Genomic DNA, 24,705 nt, shown 5'->3' on the forward strand with positions numbered 1-24,705 from the left:
GACAGTAGACAGGTCCACTTTGTATTAGATGTATAGTATATTTATAATTTGGGGTTTTCATACCTTGCATTTGATTTATTTAAAAAATCACTTTTTGTGTGCTTGCCACATTCAGTCAGTTCCTCAGTGCTGGCAACACAACAGTTAACGAAGTACATATTCTCTTCATTTATTTAGTTTACATTTGGACAAATTGAAGAGGAAAAATAATTAAAATAAATGAAGAAAAATCAACACAGAGTAAGACAGTGAAGCATGAGCATCACAAGAAGCAGTTTACTTTTCAAAACTCTTGTAGCACCTCGGCCATCCGTTTAACAAGCTTCTTAGAGAAATTGATCCAGCATTGTTTACTTTTTGCCAATTAGCAAGATATAATACACAGAATACACATTTTCATAATGCTCTGTTTTGACCTAACCCTAGCAAAGAGACCCTACATAGTAAGATTTTCATGGAGAATATATTGATTGGTATGATAGCTTAAGTAATTGTTCAGCAAATACTCACTCCCCAGTGGGCAGACCATACTTTCATAACCCTTTGATGGTGATCTTAGCTCTGTGACTTATCTTTACAAATGATATGTTAGCAGGTACAATATATGCAAAGACTCACAATGTGTTTATGCAGTCATTTTTCCTTCTGGCACATTATACTATCTATTATCTCTTAGAAGCTATGACTTGCATAAAATATTGGCCCAGAGAAGTGGGGGAGGAGAGAGAAAGACAAACAAAAGACAGACAGACAGGGAGTTCAGCTTATAACTCAGAACCCAGGTGAATTTAAGTTGAAGACTGTTTTCTCTACTTAATAGCAGAGCAAGAATGAATGCAATGTTAAACATCTGAAAACTTTTTTTTTTAAGTAGAGGAAAGAAGTTCCTATTAACATTACATATTAAATCTAACTTTGCCCTTTCTAGGTCATTTTGGTAAAATTCCTAACTTTTTGAACATTCAGTTTCTTCCTCTTTAAAATGGTTAAAAAACAAAATTCAACAAAAACAAATTTACAGCAAAGTGCAATGAGGTAGGTCTGTAATATCAGCTGTTTGAGAGGCTGAGTGTGTCTGTGAGTTCTGCAAAAGGCTGGGCAAAAATGTAGTGTGTTGTGTGTGTGTGTGTGTGTGTGTGTGTGTGTGTGTGTGTGAGTGTGTGTGTGAGTGTGTGTGTGTGTGTGGTGTGTGTGTGTGTGTGTGAGTAGTAGTAGTAGTAGTAGTAGTAGTAGTAGTAGTAGCAGTAGTAGTGGTAGTAGTAGCAGCAGCAGCACAAGTAGAGTAGAGTAATAGTAGAGGCAGACTGGGAAGATGGCTCATTTCAGTAAAGTGATTGCCACACAAGCACTAAGAACCAAGTTCAGATCCCACGCACCCACATTAAAGCAAGGCTCAGTGTGTCTGTAACCATAGCACTAGGGAGAGCGGGGAACACAGGCAAATTCTTGTGTATGATTGTCCAGCCAGCCTAGCCATATCAGTGAGACACACATTTATGTGTCTCATGAATATGATGGAGAGTGATTGAGGAAGATGTGTGCTTGTGAACCTGCATGCACATATGTGTACCTCTAAATGATCATGTACATACAACTCTCTCATGCACACCAAAAATGCCAAGAACTAGCAAATTTCCTTGATAAGGAAATTGAATTGTGTATATAAAGCACCTGATATACAATTAATAGTCAATGGTTTTAAAAAATTAACTAATCTCTCAGCACAATTTCTTGTTGCCTCCTAGAAAACCAAGCAAGGTTGACTCCCCAGGCACCGATTATGCTCAGGTTTTCTGACCTGATCCGGTTAATCCTTTGGTGATTTCACAAATCTTCATTTTTCTCCCATAGTAACGTTTCCAACATTTTCTCCCTTTTTGCTTGAGGAGTCCCACTAAGCACACACCACTTACTGGACAGTCTGTTATGATTTGAGCTTCCAATGTGAGTTTATAATTATTCTGCATTATCTTAATTACAATGATGCAAAGAAGGGCATGGGAAGGATTAAAAATGGTTCAGAAAAAAATGTGCCATGAAAAATATCTCACAGTGAGATGATGACAAGGCTGTGGTTTTGGTTGTAATTGGAAATAGCACTATTAATACAATACTCATTTATTCTATACAATAAAAAAAATTGAAGCACTTTTTGCAATTACCCCCATTCCAAATGAAATTAACATTCCATGGCATTTTCCATAAATGGTTAGTTTGCATACATTGGTGGAGACAATTAGCCTGAAGATGAATGAAGGCTGTGACTGCGATAGGATGAAGTAGGGAGAGTCAGACATAGCACAGAGGAGAAAGGTACAAAAATAAAATCAGCCTTTGCTTCAGGAGAACAAGGAGGCCCAGAATGTGCAAAATACCTGGTGTCTAGGAATAGTAGTGAGACTTTTAGAATTAGACTTCCCTACAGGTGGAACCATAGAAAATTCATGGTACATTTATTGAACAGGGAAATGCAAATATTTGCTTAAATTGTGTTTGCTTGTGTTGAGTTCAATCTACTACAATCTCCAGGACCATTGAACCTCTGCCCTTTTTGGCTATCTGCCTGAATCCTCCAGTCCTTTCCAAATCTCTAAGCCTGTGTCTAAGATGCCAAGTGTCCATCTTCTGAAATTGGTGATGGAATAGAATATGCTAAAATTTGCAGCATGCCTTGGTTTGACTTTTTTTTTCCTGGAGTCAATGTTCTACTTTACTTTTGTAGGCAAGTTGTCATAGTAAGGAAAGTATCTCTGAGAAGGCATTCTGTAATTTAATAAGGGATCATTAAGGCAACTTCTGGCTACAGAGACATACTTTAAAGTTCAGAGCATACACTCTGCCATCCTGTGGGGCATAGCTAGGATATATTCTTGACTTCTCCTTTTTTCCTTTAGTTTGTGTCTGACTCCTGTCTTCTTTTCCCATTGTAACTTCTAAATAGATTAATTTTCCCACGAGATATACATCTTGTTTCTATTTCCTCTGACACTGTTGTTAAGATCAATGTCTCTGAACTCATAGCATCAGTGGTTACTTGCCTAAAGACTGGGCCCATCTACATTCCATCATTGGTGGAGGATGGGTTAATGAATACTTACCCCTCTCTAAGAAACTATGGGCAAGACAGTGATCATTTGGACAGAGAGAATCACATTCCTCAGTTGCATAGCCATTGGTAAATTCGTCAAGTAAATAACCTCTAACCTATGGTCCTGGAAGTAACCTTAATGAAGTGCATTGGGATATACACACAAAAATAAGATATGAAAGAAGAAGGTGGTTCTCATTGAGAAGAATAGTTTTGGCAGGAGTGATAAGAAAATGAGAAAGGGCAAGGGTAGATAAATATGTTCAAAATGTATTTAACATGTATTAAATATGTGAACATATAAATAAAATTCAAATAATATTCATGTATTATTAGGTTAGAACCTAACTACCCTTCTTAAATAAGTCCATACCCATTAAAATTGGAAATAGATTAGACTGGATTACCATATTGACTCCATTAATAATTGAGACCAGGACTACAATTTGAATTCTAGGTTTAATTTCTTGCACAAAAAGCAAATTACTGAAGGGTTTACTGCTTACAATTTGTTGTGATAGTTAAATTGGGGCATAGAGGTGCTAGAGAGATGACTCAGCCATTAAGATCACTAGATATTTTTTTCAGATGACATGGTTCAATTCCCAGCAACTACGTGGTGGGTCAAAACAATTTATTACTCAAGTCCTTGGGAGGAGGGACCCAATGCCTTCTTCTGGTCTCTGAGGGGACTGCACACACATGGTACACATATATACACAGAGACAAAAATACTCGTACTCATAAAATAAAAAATAAACTGAATAAGAATTAGAAGTTGAAGCATGGTTAGAAAGCTTGTGGTGTGTATATCCCAGCACAAACAAGTAGGTACTATCTTCATTACTGTCATCTATATTTCCCCTAAATCCCCCTCTGCTGATACCTTGATATTTATAGACACATCTTTGACAGAGTCACTCTTCTTATCATAATCATCTCATCTGTTATAGAAATTAAAATTTCAAAGCTTAGAAGGAGCCAATATCTCTTGTTGATGTGGTCTACCCTCCTCCTCCAACCTCACCTGCAGCAGCATCCTCTCAGGAATGCCAGATTCAGGCTACACAAAGTGACTCTTCAGCTTTTGGATTGACGACTGCTTTGTACTGCTGCATCTTGGTTGGTGAAACCTATGTAAACATTCATCCTTCTTAGATATGATATGTCTCCCTCCATGTTCAAGGTTAGAAGGTGTCACTGTGTTTTACAAATGCTTAAGTCCCCAGGCAGTTTCCATCTAGCTTTCTGGAATGAAATATCTCATCTTCCTCTTTTCATTATTTTTCAGCTAATTGAAGAATTCTCTTTGATGTCTATCCCAATTCAGCCGAGCTTCAATTTTACCCCAGTTAGATATAATTTCTCATATCACTGGTCCTTTGGAGAAGTGAATCTGAAACTTTCTGGAGGATTGGCTTCCAGGGTGTTTCTACCCCAGTCTCTAATTGCTGTCAGTGTGAACATCTTCTCTTTGCTTTTCTCCTCTGTGTTCAGATATAGTTCATGAGGTAGATACTCTGAGTGTGAAAAGCAGCAGGCAGAAGGCTATCGATCAATTAGTATCCTCTCATCAACACCTCCCTTTCTCAGACATCATTAACTTATTACAAACCTGCTATTTGGCCACTTGGCTGAAGTCCTACTACTGCTTTCTTCTGCTGAAACTTCATCTTGAGTGGATTGGTTCTGAGCCCAGGATGTGGGCCACAGACATGTTTATGGTCATGTAGGGAAATTAGGAGAATGGTGGGAATGCATCTTTCAGTTTCTCACTTAGTTAAAGCAAGTAAATGTCCTCACATTTGTGCTCTCCAGTAATTTCAAGTTAAGTTCTTTTTTCTTCCATTTTGATTACTAAACCACAATTACTGAAATATATTTAAAGTATACAGAACAACCATTGTATTTCAATTTGCATATGATGAACAGTAAGTGTCACCATGGTCTGAGCTGCCCTTCAGTCCACCTGTTTCAAAGTTTTACTCTTTTAGAATCACCTATTTTGCCATTCTAAAAACTGAATGAAATATAGGTGTTCTGTCCCTTCCACAAACAAATTTCATCATTTTGTTGGACTTCACTCTTAGCAGACTCTTTTTGCATTCTAAAAAGGAAATATCTTTTACTGTGGAAATAACACATTTTTTCTAATTTTTCTCATAGTTCTGTTTCAATGTTTTTTCACCTCTCCTGGAACTCCATTACTTGAATCTACTACAAAAAAAGAGAAGTGAAATCAATTTTATTAAATTAAATCACAAATAAAAATATCAAATAGCTAGATTTAGGAAGCCTCTTAAACATTTACCCAATCCCAAGCTCCATGAATCTCAGTGAACTTCTGTATAGGTAAAATGGCTCCTATGAAGCCATGGTTATTCATTAAGATTTTATCCTTTCACTATCTATTACATTTTTATATACTTATCTACCACACAAAGGAAAAGAAAACAATGACTTAGTTGAAACTATGAAAATAATTGGCTTTATAGCCTCTTCTATCACTCAAGCATACTTCCTTCTTCACGTAATATTACACTCCTTGTTCTCCTCTTTAACTTTTCTATTAGGAGGCAGAGAGATGGCTCAGTGGTTAGGAGCACCTACGACTCTTTCAGAGGCCCTGGACTTCAATTCCCAGCTCCCATATGGTAGCTCATAACCATGTTCGACTTTAGTTCCTGGGAATTCAACAGTCTCTGGCCTCTGATGGAACCTCCATCCAGATGGTACACAAAAACTCACATAGCCTCACATGTGCATTAAAATGAAAAAAAAACTTAAAATATTTTATGACTACACTGCTCTGAATGTGTCCAGTCTCATCTAAATTTTATAGTATATCCTCACTTGCGCCTATTTTCATGCATATACAAAGAAATTATAGGCTAGTATCCAAATATGAGAAAGAATATGTGGGTATTGTGTGTGTGTGTGTGTGTGTGTGTGTGTGTGTGTGTGTGTGTGTGTGTGTATGTCTGAGTTTGGATCACTTCACTTAGTATTATAGTTTTCATTTCCATCCATTTTCCTGCAACTTTAATTTTTCTTACTCCTGAATAACATTTCATTTCATTTATGTATCATATTTTGTTATCAATTCATATCTCTTCTGCTGATGGATGTCTAGGTTGTTTCTATTTCCTTGTTCTCATAAAAACAGTGGCAATATTTATGGATGGGCAAAAATCTCTGTGGTGGGACATAAAGTCCTTTGTGTACATCCTACCCCAATAGTATACTTTTATTTAATTTAATTTTATTTATTAAACCCTTTCTGGACTTTTTAACGTGATACCTTTATTAATTTCTAGTGTCAGAGGACTTAACAACTTCATAGTTCTCCTGTTGAGAGAAAGCTCTACTAGAGATGTCAAAACAATAGTCTTTACTAATACTATATTTATTCTCTAGATAAGAGGCCCTGAATCAGACATCTCTGAGATTGCATCCCAAACTTCCTAACTGTCATGTAGGCCACCTTCATCCATAGATTCTCAATCTAGGGAGATATTTTGCCACTAATTGTCACATGGAAACATCTGGAGACACTTCTTGTGATCATACCTTGAGAAAACTGCATGTGATAAGACAGGGCTATGGGTATGGATAAAGCACCCTATGGTCTCCAGATGAATCTCCACAATCAGTAATTGTCCAGATTTAGATGTCAACACTGCTAGGATTGAGAAGTCATACTTTTTGCCAAGCACCTTGATCTCTCAGTATCTTCTCCAATCTTTAACATGAGAAATAATTTAATTTTGTAATATATCAGAAATGACAGGAATTATATTGTCAAAGTCCCTTTACAGATATCTAGCCTGGTATAACAACCCTCCTAGTTATAAGATATAATTGCTGAACATCCTAGTCTAAAACTCTGAATTTCTTAATGCTTTGGTATTTGAAAGTTTGAGTTTCCACATGAGGTTTTTAAATTTTTGCACTTTAGAAAATTTTAGGTTTTCACGTTTGGAGTGACCAAACAGTAAAATGTCTGTAGGGTTATTCCTAAATTCAAAAATCTCTAATATGTTAAGAATTTAGAGTAAGGGTTAGTCCATGTAAAAATGCAATGCAATGGGGCAATCTGCAGCAACACAAATTCAAACATTGGTATTAGAAGTAGTAGTAATATGACAGCCTTTAAGATAACTGCAGCTAAATTCTGAGTTCTACTATCCCTCATGATACTATTTCAAGGGTCTGTGACAGGTTTAGTCTCCCATTTTTGGACCAGTTTTGCTTTGCTAATCATTTTTAATGTGAAATTTTCCCAGCAGAATTCATGAGGAATGATCTGTGCCATGGAGAGGGGAACTATCCTATTCTTGGTGTAGAATTATGTTTATATTACCATAGCCTTAGAATAGGTCATAGGTCACCTAACAACTCAATAAGTCACTCTCTCTCTCTCTCTCTCTCTCTCTCTCTCTCTCTCTCTGTCTGTCTCTCTCTCTCTCTTTCTTTCTCTCTCTCTCTCTCATATTGAAGGAAAATAAAAAAATCATAGCAGAAACACACATATGAATGTATTTTGTAAAACCTACATTATTGGCAAAGAATCTTCCCTCAAATCAAATTGGACACCTATCTGTATCGTAGATATACAATATCCAACATCCTTAGCTTTAACTCAGAAGGTGACCAATGATAGAAAAGGGGAGGGCAAGGAGAAGCATACAGGCAGAGGTGAGAGCTAGCAGGTAGTATCTCTAGACCTCGGATCCCCCTTATCAGGAAAGAGGTCAGGGCATGGCCTACTTCATAGATTATAAGAAACTCCAGTGTTATGAGAAGATGGCTTAGCCCTGAGGTTCTGTCATAACCTCTGCCTCCCTTCTCTTTATCTCTTTGCTTTATCACATTGCTGCCCCTCATTGTGCACATTGTGTAAAATGATGACATTCCTCAAGTTCCATCCGCCCATGCCTGCTGCCTCCCCGTCTAAATGGCTCCCTAAGATGGATCTGTATTATTTCACCAAAAACATCACAGGAAGAATTTGTTCTGCACCACTGAGGGCATGATTTTCATTCTCTCAGCTGCCTTAGCTCAGTGTTTTGGCTGTTCACTGGAAAAGGAATCAAGAAGAAAGAAAGTGTCTGTAACACCTAACTGAGCCAGTTTTCACCAAGGATAAATTAGAAGATTCAAGATTACTTAGCCATGGGATAAAAACAATTCCCAAAATACCTACAGAATCAGCATCCACATGGTAACCCCACATAGGGATGTAAGGTGGCCTCAACATTCCAGTGGCTGATTTCACAGAAATAAAAGCAGCCTCCTCCACACTTCCTGCTCTCCTTATTCCATTTGCATTAGTTTCAATGTAAGGTCATATAAGTAATCCAACGTTGGCTCAGGATCTGCCCCCGTGCTGTGATAATGATGCTAGACCACCCACTTGCCAGGCTATTGACTATTGCTCAGCACATGGTAAACACTGAACCAATGGGTGTGAGTGGAATCATTACTACCCTTATTTGATCCTTCTTGCACTCATTCTCATCTGCATTAAAAAAAAAAATTCTAAGGACACTTGAGGCTCATAGAAACACTGTGTTTGTATTTGTACCTTGATATTCATGATAACAAAATAACTTTTTTTTTGGTTTTTTGAGACAGGGTTTCTCTGTGTAGCTTTGGAGGATAACAAAATAATTTTATACTCTATTTTTATTATTGTTATTTTATCACATGCTCTTATCTGTTTATCATCTATTAAAGGACTTGAAAATCATAGTTCTGTACTCCACTTTTTTATTATAAATAGCTGAGAGTCAGTATCACAAGCTTCTACAGTGACTCAGACTACAAATATTTTAATCTATCTCTAACAGAAACATTTTATTTTTTATTAATTTTATTTGAATTAAAAAGATTATTTTACACATCAATCCCAGTTCCCTCTCCCCCTAACTCCTCCCCTGCCCCCCAATTAACAGCCTACCTATCCCATACCCTTTCTGCTCCCCGGGGAGGGTGAGGCCTTCCATAGGGGTCTTCAGTGTTGGTCATATCCTTTGGGATAGGGCATAGGCCCACCCCATTGTGTCTAGGCTCAGGGAGTATCCTTCCATGTGGGATGGGATCCCAAAGGCCATTCCTATGCTAAGGATAAATACTAATTCACTACAAGGGGACCCATAGATTTCCAAGGTCTCCTCACTGACACCCACATTCAGGGGGTCTGGATCAGTCCCATGCTGATTTCCCAGCTATCAGTCTGGGGACCAAGAGCTTATTGTCTGAGGTTCAGAGAGGTTAGTGAGGTATTCAGCATCACACAGCGGCTTACCTGGTACTTGAGTCTTGATTTCCTTTCTCTAGATCTTCTGAGGTTCTACTTTTAACCTCCCAGTTTCACTTTTTGGATTTGAACTTGGGTTTTATATGTAGTGGCATGGCCAGTGATTACTGTTATAGAGAAATGAGAAATTTTAATTCTAAGTCATCTGATGGCAAATTCCAAGTCTTACAGAAATGACAACCAGTGTCAATTTATTTTTGACTGTATGTTTAGCTAGTCTATTTTAAAGAGTTTAATATTGAGAAACAGGATGTATTTATAGAGTGGTTGGACTATTTTTACTACGGAACCCTGATTTTCACTGTAGTTTGCTTAGATGTGTTTAAATGTGTAACCATCCTTAGAACTGGGCAGATTTGCCTTGTTTTAAAGGAACACTGGTGAGAAATATGCCTATAAAAGTAGCGAGAATTTTACCAGTTCTGTGTTCTGTTCTTTGTATCCCTCTGACAATACCTTATGTCATAGAAAAGGGACTTCCCAATTAAAGGTAGCTATGTTTTCTTGGATTATCTTCATAATTTTCCTTTTATTAAAGATCCATACTTTTTTGTTTTGAGACAAGATTTTTCTGTGTAATAGCTTTAGCCGTCCTAGAACTCACTCTGGCCTCAAACTCACAGACATGCACCACCACCACCTATCTTAAAGATGTATTCTTATTGTTTCATTATGTGTATTTTGGTGGTGTATATACACAGAGGCCAGGAGAGAATATTGAATCCTCTGACGCCAGAATTACAGATAGCTGTGAGATCTTGCGAATCAAACTTAGATACTTAGAGTCTCTAACAAGAACATCCAACTCTCTTAGGCAATAAGCCATCTCTGAACAGATTTTTAAAATTATTATATAAAGGAAAGTTAGCTAATAGTAGGATATTTATTTTGTTTTCTCCACCATGGAAGCTACTCATTAAGTTCATATTACTGAATTTACTGTAAAACTAGCAACAAAATTATATCTGAAGGTACCAGTGAATCTTTGCTGTTTACAGATTCTGTATGACCCTTGAAAACTTAATTCTCCTGTGACATACCCACTTGTAAGTTCCTGGAAAAGCTTCACTATCTACCACTGCCAAAACAATGCTTCATAACAAACCTGTACAAAATCTCAGTGGTTCTGCATGACCAACACTGAGAGGTTATGTGCCTGAATAGTACAATGAGTGTTATCTCACATGGGTTTTTCCCATTGTTTTCAGGTTGGCAAGCATCAATGTTCTAGGCTATCCCATGTCCATTCTGTGGGGCAATGATTTCTATGGTTATTCATCTTCCTTTGCTAGCTGATTTGCTGTGAAAGCTTTCCTCTTGGTAGTGGCTGATGTACAAGAAAGACTAGAAATACATGATGTGTCTTGAAAAACAGACTCTTGCTTAGCACATACTGATGTCTACACATATGACATTCACCACAGCAAGTTATAACGCCATGCCCAAGTGAACAGTTAGTCTGCAATAGGGCTATAGCAAGAGTGTGGATTCATGAAAGGCTTTAAAATGAGGCTTAATGATCTATGTATTGTAGTTATTATGAAGTTTAAATTAAGTGACTGTATTTCCTTTAAAATATTACCTGCCATATAGCAAGCACTCTGTAATTGGTAAATGTCATTATTATTGTTATTACAATTATCTGGCTAATGTAATGCTCCTGGCAAACTGATATGGTACAATGGGGAGAATCTTGCTAATAGATCAACTAGAGAAGTCCACTGTAACTCTACAGAGGAAGAAGTAGCTTGTAATGATTGTAAATATCTGTAGAGGGAGATTATTAGCTTAAGAGAGTGAAGTTTTCCTTTCTTTTTAGTCCACCTGTTAGGAAACAAGTTCTCTTCACAAATTATTATCTGATAAACCTTAGCAAGAGCTTTAGAGTTTGCTATTTGCTTGGGATAATTTGCCTAAGTTTCAGGACCTAGTAGTATCATGCAGGTCTTAACACTTGTACAATGACAGTGACAATGAACTATGAACAGAGATGTATATCCTTAGCCACATCCTGGTCATGGGTTACCACATGCTTCAGAGTGTGACCCTGAAGAGAACTGGCTGACACTGAGTGTCAGTGGATACAGTAATGAGGTTCACCAGGCCTTGGAATGATGATTCGATTTGAACCTTGAATAACCTATAATCCTTACTCAAACACAAATGAGTTATTGAAACAAGATGTGGAAAAACTATTGTTTACTCTACAAGCACTTTTAAGGGCCTGTCACATGAGAACATGATAATAAATGTTATACTTTGTTGATTGATTAAGTACCTTACAAAAATTTTACATTAGATGACAACCAAACCATACAAAAATGGAAAAAGAACACAAAATTCTTCATGATTTATGCAACAAGTTTCACATACATCAGGGCTGAGGCTCAGAAAAGTCAGTGAAGTCATAACAGCATGAAACATTGAACCTGCATCTACACTGTGTGTATTCAATGCACCACGGTATTTGTATCAGAGCTTAGACCCAGACAAGGAGAGCAGTGGGGATATGAAGATGATTGAATAAGGTAAGAGTTCTAAATTGAAATCTAAGGGTGAGTTCAGGATATTCAGCTTTCTGACTCAAAGATGAATTCTCTTGATTTTGAAAATCATCTCTCAGTGTAAACTCCAGAAAAACAAACTTTGTGGAATTTTGCCTAAAAATTCCTGACCTTTCTTTCCCTAGTGCCACTCTCTTCACCCTTTATGGCTCAGTAGCCCAAACGCCCTCTAAGAATTTTCCACAGCCTTTCTAACCACAAAGGCAACTAGGGGATTCCTTGTCAATGTTTTCATTACATAGGAATTCCGTACACTCTTTTCTACTATCTTTTATGTTTTCTTTTACTATACCAATGATGTGTTTTAGAAAAGTGTGGTATTCAGTTCATCTCAGTGTCTATAGTTCCCATACCTGATATAGCCCCCACCCAGGAATACCTTTAGAGGCAGAATTACAGAATGTATAGGGCCTTCCAGTCTCAAGGAGAACAGAGACACATTGTGTGACTACCCTGGCTAGTCTTAGAAGAGATGAATTTTCTAAGGAGAGGAATTCTGCTAGTAACTGAATCCCATCAGGCTATGCAATGTAGGCTGCACAAAGCTTTTGGAATTTCTATGACTGATGGGAAAAGACAGATCTTTGAAGCAGTACTATTAACTCACAGTTTTAAATAACTGTATCATGAACTGTGACAGGCACTTTAACATTTCATTTAGTCAAAAACAGTTTGTTGGAGTTGGGGCATGCCTCATTTGAACACCAGGGAAGGAGATATCATAGGGCTTAAATAAATGATTCTCTTATAGCTACTAAGAAGTGAAACAAATAAAACTGGTTAATTTCAGAGTCTTCCAGTCATACCTCACTGAAAGTTACTAATAAAGTGAGTTTTGATATAGCTTGTCTAGTTTTTTTATAATTTTTGCCCCTTTCTCCATGAATAGAACTCAGTGGTACTGAATGACAATCCTGCCCAACCTTTGCACCTGTCAATTCTGGAGGCTATGTAAAATTTGAGTTCAGTTGATATAGATAAGACAGTTTTAAAAATAATATCTTGACATGGACAGGGATGGGGAGCCCAGAAAACCTCACCCTTCAAAAAGAACTACAGGCAACTAAGGAATGCTAAAATTGGGAGACTAGTCTGGCCCAGGAAAAAGCACACCAATTGATCATCCACTAGCAAATGGTCAGCACTGGAAAATAACCTGCAAGTAGCAATATATAATATATAGTGTGTATGTGTGTATATATTCACACATACACTTACATATTCATACATATACACATGCATATATATATATATATATATATATATATATATATATATATATATATGTTCATTCATACATGTTCATTTATGTAACAACAATTTAAGAAAAAAAGAGTCCAGGAATGTGAAAAGAAGAGAGGATGGGTATATAGAAGGTTAGAAGTGTAAAGGGAAGGTGAAAATGATATAATAATCTCAAAATTAAAAGAAATATTTTAAGTGCTTTGAAAACAGGAGAGCAGCTCCCGAGGAAACTACATTCATTTTCACAAAAGCGCATTCGTTTACATTTAGAACTACAAGATGTTGGAGCCGGAAGGAATCTTGGAGACCATCTGTGTTCTGGCTAGGGAACATGAAACCAGTTCCAGTGAACCTGGGCAGCATTGTACTTTTATCAAAAGAGAGGATAATATCACAACTTTGATTCCATCTTCTGTACTTGATGTAGTTTTCCCAATAGAAATCATGACCACCCCATATGCCTGCAAGTTAACTGACAGACCCAAGACCTTGTGTATAAGAAAAGGCTGTTCCTTGGCTTTTCGATTTATATTTGTTGTTATTCACCCATTTGTCTTGTCTACAGGCTCTTGCTTGAAGATAAGCTGGACCAGGCACCAAAAGTTTAAGAAAATATATGAGAGGAAAAAAAAAAAAACAAAACTGAAGAGTAAGAAAATTCTATCCATCATTTTTTTTTTTTTTTTTTTTTTTTTTTTTTTTTTTTTTTTTTTGCTCCCTGAGAGCTGGGAAGAGGCAGCCATTATACAAAACATGAACTTGGGTTTCAATTTTTTTCTAGTCATGTAGCATTTACATCTATCTAAGAACACTGGCTGTTTTCCTATTGATTTTTTTTTCATGGAAAGACTCCTATAAAACTTTAGATGTTGTTTTCTGTGCCTGGACTTAGATAAGCTGAGAACAGAGTACCTTTGTTTTATTTCGGGTCTTTCTATCTGAGGTGTACCAAGATACTAAAGCATTTTCACTTACCACTTTCTCTATGATCCTGGAGTCTGAGTGTGTCCAAGCTAAAGCCTAAGAATAGAATTTGAGATAAGTATTAGTGTTGGCTAATTGTGTTGGCTAGTTGCACATTATTGGCTATGTGCGTTCTATATCTATGTCTCTACCTATCAATAAATTTATATAAGGCATTAATTAGCTTATGCTGTTGGGAAGAGTAGCAAGCTAGCTGGAGACCCAGAAGACAGTCTAATCTGTAGCTCAAATATACAGGTAGTCTATTTCTTCTTCAGATAGATCAATCTTTCTTCTATCAAGGGCTTCACCTGATTGCATGAGGCCCACAAACAATGTGGAAGCAATGTATTTTACTAAACGCCCTAGTCTAATTTTAATATTTAAAAAAACTCCACAGATACATCTAGAATATTGTTTGTTCAAGTATTTGAATATGACATTCTCATCAAGACAGCACTTTAAGTATGAGAACTGAGGTTCAAATTAGCCAAAACCCTAAAAGAGAGGAAAGGAGCAAAGGAAATAGCAGTTGCCAGCCCTGGATGTTGAAGATATGTTGTACTAAGACTAGCGGATGGGGGGGGAGGAGATGGTTCACTTGACCAAGTGCCTACTGTGCAAGCATAGTGATCTGGGTTTGGATCTTTAACACCAATGTCAAAGTTGGGTATGTTGGTATGTATTTATAAGAGGCTGTATTTCTGGAACTTCTTGTATGGTTCAAAGGGATCTAAGTAGATATGAGAGTTTCCTCTACCCAGAATTACTGCTTTTATATTAAGAGGAATCCTTATGAATCTTCTAAGGTTCAGGATGTTCCCAAGCCTTAAGCCTTAATGAGACTGTGTCAATTTGGAGGACATAACATTTCAATGTAGAGAAAATAGCTTCAGGACAGCAGGTATTAAGCTTTGACTGTAAAAATGCCACCAACAAATCCATGTGTTTGAACACTTGGTCCCTAGTTGGTAGTGCTTGTTTTGAAAGGTTAAATAAAGTTTAATAGATAGGAAACTGGTCAAGGTGAGACCTTGAGGTTATAGTTTTCCTGCTTCCATCTCCAGTCTCTCTGTTCCTTGTTAAGTGCCATATAGAAAATAGCTTTAGCAAGCTGGTACAACCATAGGTTGAGCTTCTAGTCACCATACATTCCCCATCATCACTGACTGTATCCTTGTCAACTGTGATCCTTCCTCATTTAAGTTGTTTCTGCCTGGAATTTCCTCATAGGGATCAGAAAATTGACTAATTCAATGAGTTTTCCAACCTTCATGGTTTACTGGTTATATTGCAGCAATATAACCAATGAACATCCAATGGTTGCCTTGTCTTCCATGCATAGATCTTGAGTGACAGAGCAGTGCCAAGATGAGATAAGAGCAGAGACTGGAATTTCAGGAAGTCTTGAGATAAGTCCAGTCAGGCTGAGATTGCTGGACACTCCCTGCCTAGATAAGCTGAAGAAGGTTGCTGTCAGAGCAGCTATGTAGTCCTGAAGGAAAGTCATCCAAACTATAAATTTGATATACCCATCTCTACATAGCAAGCGACTAGAGGCAATGCATTTAAGGGTGGTACAGGAAGGATGGAGCTGGGATATCAGTCATTATTGAGTTCAAATCCCCACTTTGTGGCTTTGAAAGATTATATAATTTCTCTGAGTCCGTGTCTGCACATGTCTACATGTGTCTAAACAGGAGTTAATGATAGTTGCCTTTCAAACTTGTTAGGAGAAGGAAATGAGAAAATATAAAGAAATGCCAAGATCTTTTCCAGGCAAAGTGTTGGTGCTTGGGAACTGTGAATTTTTTTTCTAACACAGATTAGAAGTGTCTAAAAAATTAAAAGAGAGTGAGGGATGTGCTATTGAAATTTGAACCCAAATATGTGTACATTTCCGTGGAAGAGCATCCAGACATCACTGTGTGGAAAAAGCGGTAGATGGCAACTTGATTGCACAGTTGAGAGTTGAGTCTGTGTCTAGGTATCTTTTGCAGGCTGCATGTCCCAACTTCCTTGTTATCTGGAAACTGGCACACCTCTGTACCTCTGTAGAGTGACTTGGTGTTCTCTCTCTCTCTCTGTCTCTGTCTCTCTCTCTCTCTGTCTGTCTCCCCTCTGTCTCTCTCTACCTCTCTCAGTCTGCTTCACTGTATCTTCCTTCTCTGTCTTCCTACTCCTTGTTTTCTGCTCTGCCCTGTTTCTAGTTTACCTTCCTGTTTACAGCTCTTTTCTATAATATTTTACTCTATTACTTAGTGTGATTTTTCCCCTCCATCTATGTCCACCACTTCCCCTTCCTCTTCTTTCTGCCTCCTTTCTTCTCAGGGGTTAGGTCTTTTCTCCTCAGACCTTAATGTTTAATCCCCATTAAGCTTGACAATCCTTCATGTGTTAGTCAGAAGGAGGTGACAGCCCCCCTTCTCTCCCTACATTCTGGGCCTGCCAAGATGCTCAGATCAGGCACCATCTGTTGCATTCAACCAGGCGATGGGTGAACATTTTGCGACTCTGAGGAGGCAGAGCTTAGTGGGTACCCAAAAGTAATGTGGCTTATTTGGACTACATGATATATTGATATTGAGAGCGCTATTGAGTAGGGTCAGGAAGGGTGGAGATGGCAGCATAGAGTACAGAATGACATCAGTCACGAAGAGGTTTCTATGAGCACTGCTGCCCTAAGCCTGTCTGGGCTCTTGGCGTTGTCGCCAAGTCAAGAGCAGCCAAACAGATGGCTGGGATTTGCTACATTGGGATCAGAAGCCCTTGCAGTTCACAGGAGCAAACATTCCCCCTCCATGTGTTGTCCTCTAACACAGTTAAACCAATATCGGCTTAAGAAAACTCAAACAGAAATAACAGGAGAAGAGCTGATCATCAGGAATTGATGAATGTTGGAGACATGAAAGAGGAGTGGCTAGTACCTCAGACAAGGCTTTGGTCAGATACAGAAGCATGCTAGAATGGGGCTGCTAGGAGAATGCAATTGGGGGGTGTCTTGTGGAAGTGTAGGCAAAGAGAAGGGCATCAGCATGTAAATACTAAGATATCTGGACAAGAAATATCAGACAGCCACCATAGGCTAGGAACAAAATGCAGAGATGGAAAAATGGCTTTATTGATCCCCATAAGAATATGCACTGTGAAACAGGGCACCCTGACAGAATCTGTAATTACCTAAAATTGTATTCTCTATCAGAAATAGCTACATAAACAAGAGGGAGAAATGAAAGAATTGCTCTTATATTCTCCTTTCCAGTATCCTGCTGGAAAATCCTACTGGCCTAGCCCAGCTAGGAGCCAGATGACAAGAAGCCAGGTGATGATCCTGCAGGGTCTTAGTGGGGCAGATTGAATTTGGCAGAGATGCAGAGATCTGGTGGTACAAAGAGAGAGCAGTTGGCATAGATCAGGTTCACATACACTCTGTATCACCTACATTGTCAAGAGTCTAGCTCTGAACAAAAGTGGGCTCATCTACTTTTAATTCCCGTGTGCATGGAGCATACATAGAGCATGTTCTCTCATGCAATTTTTGATTGCATCCCTTCCTCTCTATTTAGATGTCTCTAAAAGGCAACTATATGTTTAGTCAAAAACTATACACATGTTTATTTCTGTCAAATGTGGTCCTCATATCACCTAGACACCATCATTTCACAGTCGTTCAATGTCAGAAGAAGAGGAGTCAAGCTCATTACACCCCTTTTTTTGCTATCTTTATAATATATCACATTATGTGGATGTTTTACATCCAAAATAACCCTCAACTTTGATGACATCTCTTAATGTACTCTTTCACTGCTCCCTGTTCTCTCCAATGTTTTCTCTAGTTCTCACTCTGCTTCCATATTCCAGCCTACTATCAGCTCTTCCTGGACCATGTTCTGTGCTATGTTCCTAGGTAATCTTTTTATTCTCATTATTGTTCTTTTCCTCTGCCCTCTATCTTTCTCCCCGCTCCCCTTTCCTCTGTATGTGCATGTATTTGCACATGTGTGTCAAGGCTGGAGGAAAACATAGGGCATCCTGTTCTATCACTCTCCAACTAACTCCCTGAGGGTTAGGGTCAAGGTTAAGGTGAAGCTTCTGTTTTCATCTCCTGTGTTATCTCACATGGCTTCCTATCACTTTGTATTCTTAGATTAGTTGATAGTAGTTTTCTGCTACAACCTCTTGTATTGTCATTTACATTCAATTACTTTGATTTCTTGTTTTACAACTCACATAATTCATTTTCCATTTATTAAGGCATATTCATCATACTTTCAGTATGATAAACATCACAAGGTGATTTTGTTTGGTTCTTCCAAAGGGCTGCCATAATAAAATACTATAAAGATGTTTCTTTACAGATACTGAGGCTGAAAATCCAACATCAAAATGGAGGTTCCCTTGGTGAGATCCTCCTTCCCAACCCGCAGATACTGACTTCTCTCTTTTTTAAAGTTTATCTCTTCTTCTCCCCATACTTTTATTTCTCCCTCTTTTTCTTTGAGCATTTCAGATCACTGCATGTTCTGAACATTTGACTTTTGCTTAGCTTTCTCTTATGATTGTGGTCAAATTACTCTTTTAATTACTCTTTTTTTCTTTTCTTTTTCTTTCTTTCTTTCTTTTTTTTTTTGTATACTGAATTAAACGTGACATGACCCTGTGGCTTCTCAGCATCTAATGGTAACCACTGGTTAGAATTAGGGAGCCTGTAAGATAAAATCTCCTAGGATCACTTTCATAGACCTTACTTGAGCTATCTGGGGAGAAGACAGCAAAAGATGTAGGTGAGGAAGCTATAATTCCACCATATGGTTCATTTGCATTGTCAATTGTGTTTCTTAGCAATCTGACTCTCCCTGTGTCCCTGAAGATGGGGCTTCCCACAGAACCTAATATCCAAATCCACCCTCTGGTTTTGACTTACCTTGAAGACACATCTGTTAAGTTGATAGTTCTACCTGAGAAACAAGAAGTGGGTGTTGAGAGGCTAGGGGGCTTCTCTATCTAATCTGGAGAAATCTATCCTAAGAAAAATGAATTCTAGTGTGCATGCCATCTTGTGGTACCAAGTGGTAGGAAGCTCCACCTGAGAAGAAATTCTCTACCTTCTGCAGACATGGGTGGAGGGAGACTGAGTTTGAAGATTTCAAAGTCAAGCCTGTCTTTGGGCATTTCTCAGAACAAAGGCACCGAGGCCACTTAGCTGTGTCCTGTTTTCTTCTGCTGCGTTACTCCTCCTGCCTTTGATAATATCTCTCATCTTTCTCAACCCTTCCTATTTTTTTCTTTTATCTTCTGTAGTTTGTCTTTGAATTTCTGATCTCATTTTCTCTGTTCCCTGGGATTTCTTATTGGTCTCAATTTGGAAATTGGAAATGCGGCCATGGACAAGTCACCAGAGGGTGGTTCTACTTGCATTGGCTTCACTAGCACTTGTTACTATCGAGATAATCCTATGACTTGTTTGGAGGTCTTGTTTTTTCCTTGATAAATTTGGGGTGCTGAGTCACGTGATTTACATCCCACAATGCTGTAGTTTTATCACTAAGCTATTATGTGGCCTTCACTAGCACTGTTGCTACACAGGGCAGCATTATTCATGGATGGCTTATGCAGAGATCTTAGCCCCTGTCTCCTTTCCTGTTCCCATGCATATTCCCCTTACTTTCATTAGTAATAGTTAGCAAAGATACTTAATTTATGTATGTCTGCTTCGTCTTTAAAGCCACTCAGTGATAAATCTTTGCCACTTAGATGAAATCTAAACTAAATATTGTGTATAAGGTGTCCTCATCCTCCTGCTTCATTTCTTAGTGCCCTCTGTGCAAACTCCATTGCACCTACACAGCACTCCTTTCTTTTACTGAAGGGCATCATCCCTCTCCTTTAACACATTCATTTGCTTAGGACACTCTCATCCCAAATGTCTTTTCACTCCAACCATTCTCTAATTTCTTTGGTCTGGGCCACTCATCGTTATGACCTCCAATATAATGCCTTTTCCAAGAAGGCTGCATTGACTTTCTGGATGGCTGAAGTACCTTGTTGTCATATTCTATATTCAGAATGGTTGTCTGATATTGGAACTACCCATATGTCCTACTGGATTAGAAATTATTTGAATCATGGATTTTTACCTAAACTTTCACCATCATTGCCCAAGGGTTTATACCAATGCTTAAAATCTAGTAGGTGATGGATAATGCCAACATTGTATCTGTCCTTATGCTTGTGAGTTGACTTGGAGTTTAGAATCATTAGTGGGTCAAAGATGGAGTTTCAGAGACCCCAGGTGGCTGGTCCCAGTCCCTCAGGGACTGAGAGCGGGCCAAGCCTTAACCTCAGCCCCATTGCCACCCTGTAGCAGCAGCTGAGGCGACACAGGAGACAGTGGAGTCCCTGATGCAGAAGTTCAAGGAGAGTTTCCGTGCTAACACACCAGTGGAGATTGGTCAGCTACAGCCAGCTTCGCGCAGTGCCTCTGCAGGGAAGAGGAAACGAAGGAGCAAATCTCGAGGTAGGAACTCCTGGCATCCGAGCCAGAAGACAGAGTCTGTCCTGTGTTCCCAGATCCTGGGAACCTTCTCCCTCACCTCCCTCTTGTTTCTATCACTTCTGCCACTTTTCTTCTGCTAAGCCTCCTTGAAGATAATGGGGTGTGCCCCTGGGGTTAGAGATAACCTCGCCGAGACTTATGCTGCCTCATCGGAGGATGACAATGAACACTCTAAATTTTAAAGTGGTTTCGAAGATGAGAGAAAATATAAGGAAAGTTCCTCTTACTGGAACTGCAAGCAGCAGGTACTCTCCTCAAGGACATCCCTACAAAGAATGCAAGAGAAGCAGAGCATTCTTGTAGAAGACATGAGAACTGTTGAATGGGAGTCAGAACCAGGAACACTGTTGTGGAACCACATTTTACAACCCTGAAGAATGCAGGGATTGAGAGCATTAGCATCATAGACTACATGGAACTTATTCTTATTTCTATTCTGCTACTGTGTCTGCTGGATCATTCTATGAGACTTGGCTAAAGTACATCTATCTCAAAGTGTAAGAACCTCTCATGCAATGACTCCCCCTCCTCCTTATTCTCTTTTTTCCTCCATCTTCTTACATCATCATTTCCTCTGACCACCTGTGTGACTTTGTATGTGGGAGGGCCCCACTTGTCATCATCTGATTTCTGAACATGCCCTTCTGTTTTTTCAGGCAGCCCAGTGATCTTTGGTTCACTGCTCCTCTTTGCACCTCTCATTCCTCCATCTACTGTATGTTTTCCCACGTTACCTTTTTTATGTTCATGTTTATGAATATGGCCTTCAAAACGACAAGATGTCCATATCTCTACTGATTCTACTCAATCTATGTGCTCTGATCTCCACACTCTTTCTTCTGGCATTCTCTCTCTCTGTGTCATAAATAAATAAACTGACCTCTATACATTATCTTTTCCAATTTATTCTCACCTAACTTATTCCAGGCAACAGGCTAAATGATATATACACCTTATTCAGCAGAACCATTTTTTATTAGGTGTAATAATTCACATTTTATAGATGATCTCACCAAAACAGAAAAACAATGGTTATGTGACAGAGGATCACCTAGAGCAGTGCTTCTCAACCTTCCTAATGCTACAACCTTTTTCCTACAGTTACTTTTGTTGTGGTAGACCCCCAACCATAACATTATTTTATTAGCACTTAATAGCTGTAACTTTGCTATTAATATGAATCATAATGTAGATATCTGATATAAAAGACATCTATCTGATTTTCAACCCCTATGAAAGAGTCATGACACACAGGTTGAGAAAAACTGCCATAGAAATTGATAGAGCCAGAAAATTTCAACCAACCAGAGTCCCAAACCTAGTAGCTTATCTACAATGTCCTGTACTTGTGAAATCCAAAGTATCTTTCTAAACACTTGAATGGTACACTACATAATGATGTTATTACTTGTGACAGTCATAACTCACTATGAAGTCTCCTGGATTTTCTTTCTAAATGTTAATACTGGTTCCCTGGGTATATGATAATTTGCTTCTCTCTGGCTCCTTCCTTAGCTGGACAGAGTTTTGGGGGTTGCCATCCTAGTTGAATGTTATTTATATCAAGACCCAAATCAGTGTTTGAAAACATGGCGGGGTGGTGGTTGGTATTTATTTTGATGATGTCTAGGTCCTGATTCTGTGAACTTTGGATCAGGATGGTGAAAGGCAGACAAGATTTGCATGTTTATGGGAGGCCATACATCAGAGCAGAACAATTAGAGTTCATTTTTAGATCTCACTTAGTACACAGCAATTTCCCTGAAGTCATCAATGGCCGTGTACTAATGCTAACCCGGTCACCTTCAACTTGTAAGACTTAGGAAAAGCCATCATTTTCTTTGATTTTCAGTTTTCCAATTCCCTAAAATGAGACTCATTAGACTATAAGAATGCTATAGCAGTCTAGTGAAATGCTGAGAAGGCTCACGCAGCATATATTGGAAGTACCTAAGTGCTGTCCTGGGTAGTTTCCTGAGTTGCACATTCAGATCACTTAAAAACCTCCCCCAACTTTACCTACACATCTTTACTTTTTCAAGTTTACCAAAAGTGCTCCTCTGCCTTCTTCTGTGTTTACATCACATAAACCTATTTGACTTCAAGTAACTCACTTCTGTCTTTTTGAAGACTAATCTGACTTCACTTCTTCATTTATCCTAAACATCTTTATGTCATCTAACCCTTCGAAACTATCCACTTTGTGCATCACAGTTTTTATAAGCAGACTTCTACTATAAGACAATTGGGCAGTTTTTCACATTACATTAGTATTTCTAAAACTCCACAGAGAGTTCTTCAGTTTCATTCTTTCTGAAAATTTGACCTTCACTTTGTAGTCCTGTTTCCTATGAAAGCAGAATTTCAGGATGAGATTGTTACTGGATACAGGGCACTTTACCTAGACTGGGAATGGATACAAAATGATCACCACTTGCTAATTAGAAGAAGACTCTGCATTCTAATGAATAAACGCAAGTGTTGCTCCTCATTGTGTGTAAAAACCCTTCTGCCTTTCTTTGTCACCTCAGAACTGCTGTCACTTCTTGCTTTCTCTTTATGACTATACCCTGCTTGGGATTCAGTCTCCCGAGGCAGAGCAGCTAGCATACTTCCTTCAAAATCCTAGAGCAGTTAAGGTTTGCTTATGACCTTAGGTAGTTTCCCACTCTCCTTGGAAGAAAATCTGAATTCTTAACTCTGGAGTGCGGACCCTGTACGACTATGTTCTTGTCCCTACTCCTATCTCTAATGCTGTCTGCTCTGATTTTTGTTGCATTTTAACCAAACTGACTGCTGCCAAGATTCATGAACACAGCTAGCACATCCTTTCTTCAGAGTCTGGGAACTCACTAGTACTTCTGGTGCACTGTTCTTCCTTCATCTTCCATTACCAACAGCTACTGTCCTACATGATTCCTTATCACCCTTCATCTCTCAGCTCAGATACCAGCACTTTCTCCCATGTTGATGAGTCAGAAGTTTTTTCTCCTTTTGAATTGGCAACCATCTGTGATATCGGCATGCACATATATGGAATATAGCCTAAGATTATTTTTCTTCACTTGTTTGCTGTCTTCCTCTCCTAAATAGATGCTTCATATTTATAAATTTAAAATATATAAAGTATTTAACAATTGTGTGCCGAATATATGAGCATCTGAAATCACTTCTAGTTTTATGTTTTTGGAATTGACAGTGTGAAAACTGTCCTTGCTGAACAAAAGAAGCCTAATACTGATCTCTCAAAAATGCTACTCATTGAGAGACAGACAGACTTACTGACAAAGTAGTGATCAAACCAATGTAATTAAAGCATTACTTAAATAGTTCCCAAGCAATGCGGTGGTGTTTCTGTTGCCCACATTGGATCTGGATGCTGCTGGAGAGGAGGAAGGGGCATAGTGTACATTCACACCCATTCACCACAAGCTAGAGAGATGACTCAGGGGGTGAAGCACTTGCTTGCAATCATGAAGCCCTTAGCTCAGATTCCCCATATCCATGTAGCAAGCCAGGTGTTCTGGTACATGCCTGTTATCCCAGTGCTGGGGAGACAGAGGCAGAAGTGTCTCTGGGACTTCTTGGACAACTACTTTTGCTGAATTAATCAACTCCAGTTCAGGGAGAGTGTTTGTCTCCTAAAATAAGGTGGAAAATGACAGAGAATGAAACCAGCTGTTGTCCTCTTATCTCCACATATATGTGAATGTTCAGCTACATATACCTAAGAACATACACACATTTATAACACACACACACACACACACACACACACACACACACACACACACACACACACACACATTTTCCTGGAGAGCAGTATTTCACAATCAAAATTCTGTATACACCAGCTTTTTGGAGATTTCTGTCTTGCTTTTAATTCTGTTAAGACTCTCGAAAGCCTGCAGTATGAAAAGCAGAGCTGCTCTGTTGAATTCACTGTCTGTGATACCATCTTGCCTGC

At 38.6% G+C, this 24,705-nt stretch overlaps 1 protein-coding gene across 1 annotated transcript in view; it reads left to right on the forward strand.

Annotated features, from left to right (window-relative positions):
• Positions 1-24,705, forward strand: part of LOC100750695 (astrotactin-2) — a 933,092-nt gene that overhangs the window by 248,249 nt on the left and 660,138 nt on the right. The window contains 1 exon segment of the mRNA XM_027400261.2: positions 20,547-20,699. Coding sequence (XP_027256062.2) covers positions 20,547-20,699 — 153 coding nt within the window.

Source organism: Cricetulus griseus, chromosome 2 (assembly GCF_003668045.3).
Source record: "Cricetulus griseus strain 17A/GY chromosome 2, alternate assembly CriGri-PICRH-1.0, whole genome shotgun sequence".
NCBI classification, from domain to species: Eukaryota; Metazoa; Chordata; class Mammalia; order Rodentia; family Cricetidae; genus Cricetulus; species Cricetulus griseus.